Source organism: Diadema antillarum, unplaced genomic scaffold, assembly GCF_040938485.1.
Source record: "Diadema antillarum isolate AM-2024a unplaced genomic scaffold, OU_Dant_1.0 seq00002187_RagTag, whole genome shotgun sequence".
NCBI classification, from domain to species: domain Eukaryota; kingdom Metazoa; phylum Echinodermata; class Echinoidea; order Diadematoida; family Diadematidae; genus Diadema; species Diadema antillarum.
This window is the reverse complement of record NW_027272824.1, coordinates 45,507-57,421: the sequence shown is the minus strand read 5'-3', so window position 1 is coordinate 57,421 and position 11,915 is coordinate 45,507. Positions and strand designations below refer to the sequence as shown.

The 11,915-nt window shown below is 37.4% G+C and overlaps 1 protein-coding gene across 1 annotated transcript in view; it reads left to right on the top strand.

The window, feature by feature from the left end:
* The first annotated feature begins 1,074 nt into the window (after positions 1 to 1,074).
* The window catches only part of LOC139714191 (uncharacterized), a 31,224-nt gene continuing 20,383 nt past the window's right edge, over positions 1,075 to 11,915 (top strand). The window contains exon 1 of the mRNA XM_071625906.1: positions 1,075 to 1,303. Coding sequence (XP_071482007.1) covers positions 1,112 to 1,303 — 192 coding nt within the window. The 5' untranslated portion in view covers positions 1,075 to 1,111. The remainder of the gene's footprint in view (positions 1,304 to 11,915) is intronic.

Sequence of the window (11,915 nt, the reverse complement as noted above, 5' to 3'; positions counted from 1 at the left end):
CAGGATTACCACTATATATGTATATATATATATATATACATACATACATATATATGATATTTTATGCAAGAAAAGTTACAATTTAACACTAGAGATAACATTACATTTATATGCGGGTCCTCGCCAATGTATTTTGTTATGACACGTTTCACAGAAATGAGTTGTGGTTAATCAAATAGTGGCTGTGCATAATTCACTCCTGTAATTTAATAGAATGAAAGCCAGAGTATACTCGAAAGATACCGTGCTGTATTCGAAAGTGTTGCATGATCGTTATACTGATACCAAGGAGTTACTTGATTATACGACTGTATACTCGTATACAACACGTGCTTGTAATGTTGAGAGTACAATGTATATGAACGGGCGTGAAATCTGTTGGTAGAGAGAGAGAGAGGGGGGGGGGGAGGAAGAGATTTTTTTTTTTTTTTTTGTTCAGAAAAGGACAAAAGCATGGGTCGCTTGGGTCAGACGCGAGTGAGGAAGTGAGCCTTCTCTCTATTCTTGTCCCACGATTTAATTTCTGTGAGCCCGAAAGCTCTGCCTCATCGACAAAACGTAATCCCCGGCTCTGTAGAATTCGTATCAATACACTAGAGCAGGAGCAGACGATAATGATTGCGAGGGGGGGGGGGGGGGGTGGTCTCACACTCCAGTAAGCAGTGTAGGTAGCGTGCATTGAATGCGGATATTGGATGGTGCAAAGTCCCGGATACGCGTTAACCTCGTGTAGGCACGCAACAAAGCAAGGAAACGCATGAATAGAAATCATAGCGCTCCAGCGTACTCGGTCGAACTCCATGTACTTCCAACGATTGTCAATACATCGGTGTTATATCGTCGAGCTTTCAGTGTTTAGCTATAGCACGTTGCGTGCGTGCAGAGCGATACGCTACATGTAGGCGATATACGCACACTGTTATAAAATACAACGTGCTACCTGCTCTGCTATTAGTCATAAGAACAACATATCGCTCTCACAGTCATAAATCATGTGAATGCAACAGGAACACGCTGGAAAGGTGGACTGCTCGGAGTATTATTCTGGATATAATATCTTGTCCAGTACCCGAATCCGGGTCAGTGTGGGCACTATTGGCCCTGTAGAACTATGAAGCCCCAGGTTATGGCCGTATCGTCCACGGCTGGCGACATCGAACTTGGAAAACATGCAAACGGGGACCTCTTGAGCACGGCAGACGAGACCGCATTCAAACGCGAATTGTCCGATAGCAGCGGCTCGGAGACCAGCAGCTCTCGTTCGCGCGAACCTGGTGTCTCGAAGCACCACCGAAAGAAACTGGTAGGTATCACAATACGACTGTTTTGTTTCTATCTCCTGAAACTTAGGTGTTGCAGCAGTGTATTCGGCAAGTATATTTTCTTCGGTGTAGAATATGAATCGACGTCATTATATCGCAAACTGTATTTTTTTAAATCTCTTACTGAGTTTTGGTGACGGTAGTTTTTGTTTAATATGGATAACGTGCTCTTATGTTCGTAAAATCTCAATAGGTTTAAGATTATATTTTGTCTGTATAATTCATGATTCAGAGTAGCTATATTGAATTAAGAAGCACCTGACACATAGGCCTAATCATACTAGTACTTACTCCTGCCCGTCCGGTTTTAGCTCTATTATTGAGGGAGATACACATACATTGTAGTTTTGCGGGCAGGTACCTATACTTCACGTTCACTGCACTGTTGAGCTGTTGTGCCTGTATATTTGTACATTACTTTGTCAACTGTATCCGGAATGTATTTACCACAACCTCTCGATTTGCATTGAAATGATGTGTATTTTTCCCCATGATAAAAATGTTTGAAGTTTGTCAGAGCGAACGATTTATGCCCCCGTATTTTTTTTTTCAATTTTCGATAGCACTTCTTTTTTTTTTTTCTGCTCAGCGCGCAGTTTTGGTAGGCCTATATAATTTTATGTGAAAAGAATTATTTACACGTTCAGTTATCATTTTGCAGTATTTCAAGTGGCGCTGTCAATTGTCACGAGAGATAACCAAGAATAGATAATCATTTATCAGAGTTCATGATTTATCGTATATACCATCTCCTGCATAAAGGTAAAACCAAAGGTCCCTCTATAGCCCTAATATAGAACGGCCACCTAATACTTTAAAGGAATAGTACAGTTTTGGTTGAAAATAATGTGGCTTCAGGTTTCCGACTTTTTCATGCATGAATTTGTAATATAAAGAAACCTCTTATGAAGTATGAAAGAGCGTACACATGTACAATTTCTAAGAGAAATTCAACGTTTATTTGATGAAAATTGGTATTGAAATTGTTAAGATATCCAAGGTCCTAATGAAAAGTGGGAACCACCTTTAATAGGACTACTTTGTTTTACTTTGTTTTTGGATATCAGCCATATCAGAACCGATTTTCATGATAATAAAATAAATTTGAATTTCTGTTAAAATTGTATACTCTTTTTCATCAGTAGTTTCTGGTTATCTCGCAGAAAGTTAATATCGAAACCCCCATCTCAACCAAAACTATTTTACCACCCCTTTATTAATAATGATAATAATAATTAAAAAAAAAATGGATGAGAATGCATTTCACAACTCGACACTATTTACACTATTTGAGATTTTCGTTCACAAACAGTGCTCATCTTAGAAATAGATGATCACTGATAGGGGAGAGAGATCATCAGGTTTCGCGTTGGATACTGCGATCGTAATCCGCATTAGAGGGATGTGAACAATGCACCACCATGCGTGCATTATACCATGGACCTACGGTCCATGATTATACACGTCACTGGGATCTTAACGCCCGCATCAACGAAGGGTTTTTAGTGATTAGTAGGCCTATACTAGTAGTTCCCATTTCTCTTATGTTATGTATGAAGTATAGGTATATACTTCACAGAGTTTGTAAATCGAATGGAACTTTGGAAGAGAGATCTTGAAAGTTGGATAGACAGAGATTGGGGAAGAAGAAGAACGAGAAGAGGAGGAGGAGGAAGGAGATGATGGTGATGGTGGTAATGGTGGTAATGGTGATGATGGTGATGGTGATGATGGTGATGATGATGAAGAAGAAGAAGAAGAAGAAGAAGAAGAAGAAGTCGTTGGTGAGGGATGGTCTCATCTACAGTATATAGTTGCTGAACATTCAGGCTTTAATAAAAAGCTCCATATCTGTAGAAGGGGAAGTTCAAAATTATACACAGCTTATCAACAGAGCGTTAAATGATGTGTAGATTATGATAACGATCGCTGTAGTAGGAAGTGACATATTAATTCCTCATGTCATGTATCAATTTTAGTGCTTTGATAATCACTCCGATCTGCGGTCGTCCACCAACGCTAAAAACCAAACCGTACTTTATACAGGGGGAGGTGGGGTGCGTTATGTTTTCTTCTGTAATAATCATCGACTATACACTGTAAAAACATCGGTGTTAGATTTAACACCACGGGTGTTCAATCTAACACCGGTCAAACTAAAGGACCACACCCACAGGTGTTGAAAATGCACTGTGATGGTGTTGAAAAGTGTTCACCTGACACTTCGTGGTGTTAATTTGACACTGTACCTGGTGTTATTTTGACACTGTACTGGTGTTAATTAAAAAAATGACACCACATGGTGTTGATTTGATATTTGTTGGTGTTAATATCAATGGTTTAACATCCGTCCAGCTTCAATAAGAGACCACACCAGCTGGTGTTACTGTGGTGTAAATTTATTTTCACATTTTTTCAAAAATCTAGTATTTTAATGTAAAATTCTTGATCATCTTGTTTAAATTAAAAATCAACAAGAAGTGCAGTTACTAAGAAACTCTTCAAAAAACAGTTTAAAATTTGGAAATGACACCAGGAGGTGTTAATTTAACACCATAAATGAGCACCGAAAATTTAACACCAGCTCAGTGTTCACTATTTAACACCGGACTTTTTGCAGTGTAAGATTATTCTGTATACGGCTCTGTATATGTACAACATGTACAATTTGTACCTTATCTTTCCGATCGACCGGGTACCGTGCCTCACTGCATAGTGCATGTGTACAACTGTATCACCACTGACGTCATACTTTGTGATACTTCACCAGTTTGGTTGACGTTTTGTAGAGCTGTTTTATTTTGGATATCATCAGCTGTCCGGCGTTCTACTGTCAAAATACATTGTATCATATACACTGATATGCAGCGCTATCCCAAACGATCAAGCTATACATGTATGTGACATTACAAAGTCATGATGTTGACAAATATATGTATATATATATATATATATATATATATATATATATATACACTGATATGCAGCGCTATCCCAAACGATCAAGCTATATGTGACATTACAACGTCATGATGTTGAGAAATGGCATTGATGGAGGTTAAAAGAAGTTGTGGTGTCACGCCGACATTAAAATCAGCGAAGCTGTGGAAAAGAAAATAATGTTCGTGTGCTAATGATGGAGAAAATGACTGTATAAAAGTGTACTGGCCGTTAAGTATATTCTGCGTACTAATACTATAGCCAATCAAGCTCGAACAAATTCGATTGATGAAAGGTTGATGTATAAAAGTCATCGCTCCATTACTGAATGACAACAAAAAATGAACTTTGAATTGGTATACTCTATTATAGTTGCCTTTCTGTCGATGATTCCATGCCAACCTTGACAGTTGATATGGCAACTGGTGACACAAACATAAAAGGAATGTATACTGTTTACACGATTGTATACACCTCCGTGTTCCTTGCCATGAATGTACACAGACAGATACATATTGTATAATGATATACTAGTTGTTTACGTTCGTGTCGTTTTTACGTCGCAACAACGCACTAAACAAAAGTATATGATTATGATTAATACATTACTATTAGTATTATTATTGTTGTTGTTGTTGTTATTACTATTATTATCGAAACTTGAGGGATGCGATAATCCCTCACAGCGAAGTACACCCGCGACAGTTTAATATTACAAGGAAAAAAAATGCATACACTCTACAGATAACCACAGTCATCTTTGAACAAAAATGATAATTAAAGTTGACGTTTAAAGTGCATTCCTTCTCCTAAACTTATTTAATGTGTGCATCCCTGCAAGATGAGACTGTAAACAGTCAGTGAAATACAACTTGTGAATGCGCTGTATCCAGTTATCATTCTGATGTCCACATTGTGATTATACATTGCAGGATGTACACGTATTATGAGAAACGAAAACAATAATTTTTCATGATTCGAGTCTCTTCCCTCTGATAGAACATTTTGGTTATTGATCATGACTGATTGTTTTGTCCTAGTCATAGCTTCTACATTTTATCGCATTTCGCTGATTTTATACTTGAAGCTTCGTTTAGCAAGTTCCGTTTGCTGTATACAATTTCTCCCGTTTAAAGACTTTTTTTTGATGTTTTACTCTTTTATATATATATATTTTTTCGTTTTTCTATTTCTAATAACAACACAGTACACGTTGGTATTCAGAGATTGGCCGCCGTGAATTCAGTGTGTTCACAGTAATGCCACGAATTATACATTTCCAGTGCCCGAGCAATATGCCCTTTATCCTATTAAAGCTCGGTCCATCGTGCACTCTATATTTAGTCAAGCGAAATATATTTTTCATTGAAGTTATACTTGGAATAAAAGTGCGTGCAAATACATATAAGTTATTTTATCAGTCGTTACTTTATCAAACACACACACACGCACACACAAGCACTCTGCAGTGGATTCATAGAAATCAAAGGATATGGGTGAAGTCGTTATTGTTTACACACTATAATATTCATTATAGATATACTGTAATGCGTTTCTATATTACAACGTAAGAGCTTTATGAGTGTCTGAATGAAGATGCTGTTTAATGATAGATACACTGCAAAAAGTCCGGTGTTAAAATATGAAACACCGAGCTGGTGTTAAATTTCCGGTGCTCATTCATGGTGTTAGATTAACACCTCCGGGTGTCATTTCAAAATTTGAAATTGTTTTTTGAGTAGTTTATTAGTTACTGCACTTCTTGTTAATTTTGAACTTCAACAAGACGATAAAGAATTTTCCGATAAAGTACTTGATTTTTGAAAAAATCTGTAAATACATTTACACCACAGTAACACCAGTTGGTGTGGTCCCCTATAGAAGCTGGACGGGTGTTATACCATCGAAATTAACACCACCAATATCAGGTCAACACCGTGCGGTGTCATTATTGAATTAACTCTAGCGCAGTGTCAAAAATATCACCAGCCACAGTGTCAAATTAACACCACGAAGTGCCAGGCGAACACTTTTTAACACCATCACAATACATTTTCTACACCTGTGGGTGTGGTCCTCTATTGAAGTTTGATCGGTTTAAAATTTAACACCCATGGTGTTAAAATTAACACCGATGTTTTTACAGTGTAGAGGGGGAAGAGTTGTACTGTATGTACATATCTGTATTACGCTTTTTAATGTTCACATCTGCAGCGAGTGTATTCTGCAATATAACATCTGAAACGAAGTCGGAATTACTCGTAAAATTATAGTAAACGCGGGAAGCAACTATTTATTCTATGAAATGTCTTTTTAGCCGCAATCTTGACATTAACTGTCAATCTCCTCTGAAAAATAGAGTACACACTAGTCGTGAAAGCTTTGTTTGTTTAAATATCTTTTATATCCTTCTATCTCTTTGTAATGATTATAGAACGGGTCTGTTTTTGTAGGAAGTATCGTATACGTGGCATATGAACATGTGACTCATCTTTGTCGAGACTATAGAGCTGACTTTTTGACCGAAAGAATCAAATCAAACCATCCAATATTATTTCGCGTATATATAATACAAACAGTCACAAGGGATGATATAGGTTAACTTCACCCACGTGATCTCACCGGAGTGCGTTGTTTTGGCTCACGCTCAGATCGTAGGTTTCCGTTACTGACAGTTCTTCGGCGATCCGTTTTGCGGTGACGCCACCCACGCTGCCAAACTGAAAATAACTTTCATTGACGCTTGCCTGAACATGGTCTGCGCGACTGCGTGTGTGTGCTTTTTGCCAGAAATTGGCGTCTATTTGACTACATTTATGCCAGTTATTTTTTTATGTCGAATAATGGGCACGTCCCGCAGGAAATTGGCTTTCAGTCAAAGATGTGAAAGGATCTATTGAAACTTGATATTTGCATGCTTGCATAAAATATATATTATTTGCATGTTTGTCAACTATCTAAATCTACATTGACAGGGGTAAGAAACAGCCAGGAAATGACTGGTCTTGCTTGTGTATTTAACTTACCCTGTACTATAGCTCTCTCGAAATGCCAAGTACATTTATGTATGCGTTATACATGTACATTGTACAATGTACCTTGACTGATTTTTTTAAAACTATTTCTACTATTTTTTGTATCATTTTTCCATTTTTTAAAAAACTTTTCTCACGCAGCGGAAAGCGTGATTGCAGCCATACAGTATATTGTATGTGTACAGTTGTACATAATATATCACATTAGTTCATTTATATCAACATTAGCATCGATCACTAAAGTCTTGTACAGTTCCTTAGTCACAATGTATTATTTGCTATTTGCAGATAAAACAAGAGCCCAGCTTTAGTGCTGAAATATACATGCTTAGTTCTGTAATGTGAGTTACGGATAGAAACAACATTAATGTAATCAATGTAAAGCATTGTTAGATATACAAAATGTAAACGATAGTTATAACAAAATCGTTCATAGAATAAATCGTATACAGTTATGGTTTATCGAGAAATGTATAGTGCTATATCTCCTTTAATATATTGTTTATTGCAATTTTTTTTTTAATCTTTTAGGATGATTTGTGATACAACTGACATACACATAATGCACCAAAATGTGGATAACTCGAACATTTTTAAAATCACTACTCCCAATGGTAAACAGTACCGCTGTATAGTTTCATAGTAATATAATGAGGCGTATGTTTAAGAAAACAGTTCAATCACCTTTGCAACTGGTGATTATCGATTGTGACTATTTTACGCTCTTACAGTTTATATAATGTAGGTTGTGTGTTCCTCAGTGCACCATGGGACATTATTATGTACTACACAGAACACCACCTGTACTCGAAAAGAAAAGCACGCGCTTCTCGCCCGTGTATTATTATACTAATCGATTAAAGTGTCGGCGTGTGATTATACTGCTGCCTTCATCTGTAGCATCTTACCCGTCACAGAACGTCGCCCTTTTCATCATGTTCTCCCATTATGTGCCAGGTACGAATGTGGAGTATATTACCCTCACAATATCATGCTCTTGACCTTTGCTCAGTATGATTCCAAAGGGTATCCGGAGGAGAAAATGTTTGTTGCTATTTTCTCACTGTTGATAACGCGGGAAAGAAAAAAAAAATGCCCATGACCGCGCATTCACACACACACACACACACACACACGCACACGCACACACACACACACAAAAGGTGTACAGAACAGGGAATATAGTAAGTACGAGACTGTTTTTTTTTAACTGTACGTATTTAATCCTTATATGTCTAGGTGCTGAGTGTAGTATTTTTGTTTTGTTTTGTTTTGTTTTGTTTTGTTTTTAAATTGACGGATATTGATCCTGCCAATGCATACATCCTACTGTTTTCATAACATTTTTGTTTTATTATTGATTCTGGGTTTTTGTTTGTTGTTGTTGTTTTTTTTTTTGTGGGGGGGGGTCAGAATCATAAAACATGCAGCAATGTTCTTTTCTTTTTCTTCTTTTGCTCAACTACCGATTTGTTTCTTTCAAGAGAGTCAGTTATGAATGATTTTGATTGCTTGCTTTTTCGAGAAGTAACACCATATTCCGTGCAATGTGGGATTTAGGAGAGCAAAGCAAAGCATTCGTGAAAACAAATTTTCTGTGAAATATTGTCACAAATACATTATACGAAACTGTAGGCTCGTGCAGTAACTTACGATTATAAGTGTATCAATGTCGTTTGTAGTATATTCCCGAAACTTGCCGCTTTTTTCCTGACGAGAAGACAAGGTAGACAAAAGATGAAAGAATAGAAACATATAAATAGATAAATGGATTGCGTGGCCGAAAAAAAAATCCAAACAGACTTAAAATCAGTCGATAGATGAGTAGATCCGCATGCACTGCATTCATCCAGAAGTAGGCCTGTACTGTACTCTCGAAGGCAAATGAATAGTAATTTTGATAACGTGTTGATGGAACCTGTAATCTCGTATCGTCTTAGGGACGGAAACTTTGCAAACTTCTTCTTGGTGACGTCCTCAAAACTTTCCACCAATGACGCGAAAGATCCCGGGAATAACAATCCGGGAATGGCATGTTGCCTGGGTGCCGAACGTTGAACTGAACGCGCATGCACTTTGTAATGGCCTATATCGAACCGCGATCCTTTTTTATTCTGGCGATTATAATCATGCTTGTTTTATGATTTGTGTAGGAGTTTGCAGTAATTTTGCGAAATCGTCAACGAAAGACTTGGATTATGTGTATCGTGTACACAATCCAATTGGAAAGTAGCATACGTACGATTGTATAGCCTGTCTAAGGTCATGATGTAAAATCCTGCATCTACTTTGTATGCTTATTACAGTAGGCCTATGTAGTTGATAAAGATACCATTATGTCGTCCAATGCTTATAGGAAGTGACGACGAAAAAAAAATATATCAAATCACAGCTTTCTTATTCCTTGAGCAATTTTATGAAATATACAAACATTCTGATATCATTGTGTTTGATATTCTTATCGATTATCATATTCGACTGAAAGATATGAGTATTGCACTTTGAATAGCCCGCTGTCGATTCCTTCTTCTGTTTGGTGTAATTGCGTGCTTGTTGGAAGCTATCGTTCCTGAAAGGCCACACTTCACTCACCAGAAATAGGAACTTTGGTCGGGATGAGCACACATCAGTGTGTAATAACGATACAGATAAGATTAAGCAATATACAGCAGAACAGGAACTACGACTAAGTTTGGATGCGACGCATGAAAAAAAAAGAATGTATATATACAGTAAGTACAACCGTCGCCCGTGATAGGGAAACCTGAATTTGAACATGTATCGAAATTCAGATGCGGTCGCCGGTTATACAGATAGAGTGATGTGGAAACCAAATAGTGGATATCGATCGCTTGGAAAATAGCCGTGATCGCGTTTTAATTGCGTTTCCGGCTTGTGTTTTTGTTTTCTTTTCTTTTGCTTTTTGCAGGGTATAAACGAAAGTTTGTTGACTCGGAGGAGGTCGTAAGAAATGCGAACATTACTGTTATTCAGCTCAATCATTTGCATTCCAGAAGAGGGAATTAGAATAACAATGGATATATACTGAGCAAAATATGTAAGGTATCCAAGCATTAACTCAACAAATATTAACCTCACTATACAAACGCCTACTGATGTAAAACGTACGAAACGTAAAACCGATTATTGTTATTGTACAGAGAAAATGAATGGCCTATAATGACTGCAATAGATTGTTATGAAGAATCTTGTTTGAGGAGGGCTTGCCCTTATATTTGCATTAGATTTTCACTCTTCTGTGTATTCGGACCTATGAGCGGATTTTCCTTGTTTGTTTCGTCGCATTTCGTTTTTGTTTTGACTCTTTAAATTGAGTCGAGTAGCCCAGAAGCTCCCACATAGCCCCCCCCCCCCCCCCCCCCCACCCTTCTCCGGGCCATGAATGATAGGTGATAATCCCCTGTTCGATTGATATTGCATTCGAAGTGTCACATTTTGCTTTCTTCTTGATTTGATTTGAATTGATTTATTCTCTGTATGGCATCATCTACAATTCTTTTTGTAGCAATATAACCAGACATGTTATAATACATGATATACTCACTACAGCTACTTGTAGTTTCTACAACTTCAGCACTTTTCATGAGGCATTATATTAATATTTTGTGTACATCTACAGTAACATAATTACAGTCCATGTGTTATGAATAACCATGCAGAACGGTTGTAATCTTTGCTTTTTCTATTGAAAAGGCATAGAGATTGTCTGGGCATCTTTTATTAAGCCCCCACCTCCATACCGTATACTGTTGTAAAATATGCTCGTCTGAGTCGCTGTCTATAGTGTGCTGTGTCCACTGGCTGTGTCTCCCCTCCCCCCTTTGAAATTGTCGTTTTTCTTTCTGGTTGGGCGTGATCAAGGTATTGTATGGTAGACTTTGTGTGTCTCCCATCACTTTAAAGTTATTATTACCATTTGCAGATGAAACAAAGGCCCAGCTTTGGTGATTCAAAATAGTTCTAAAATGTGAGTTAGGGATAGAAGCAACCAATGTAAAATTTCTGATCAATTTTTTTTATTCAATCTTAAATATTTTTAAATATGCTACAAAATGTGAACAATAGTTATAATAAAATTGTTTCTAGACTAAACCGTCTACAGTTATGGTTTACTGAAAATAAAGTAAGTGATATCTCCTTATATTATTTTAGGCTTTATTGCGAAATCTTTACGTATGGTAGGATGTTTTGTGATACAGCTGACCTGCACAATGCATCAAAATGTGATACCTTAAACATTTTTTGTTATCACCGCTCCCAATGGTAAACAGTATACCTTTAACCAGAATTTTTGCAGAAGTCGCGACGCGGGGTCACAGAACAGCGAATTGATTAAAGATTATCAGCAGCATATAGTAAATAATGTTGAGAGATAATGCTGGCAGTTGCTGCGGGTGAATCTCGTCTACCAACCTAGCTGCGCCTCGTTACACCATTTGTTATCATCTGCCGACGCTAAAGTGGGTAATCGTCTTTTACGATACTCTCGTTTTGAGCGTATAATGAGACTTTTCAGAGCGCTTGCATGACAGAATAAAAGAAAATAACCCTCCCGAGGATTTACGGTCTCTTTTGAGTAATGCCTGGGTTTTTTTAT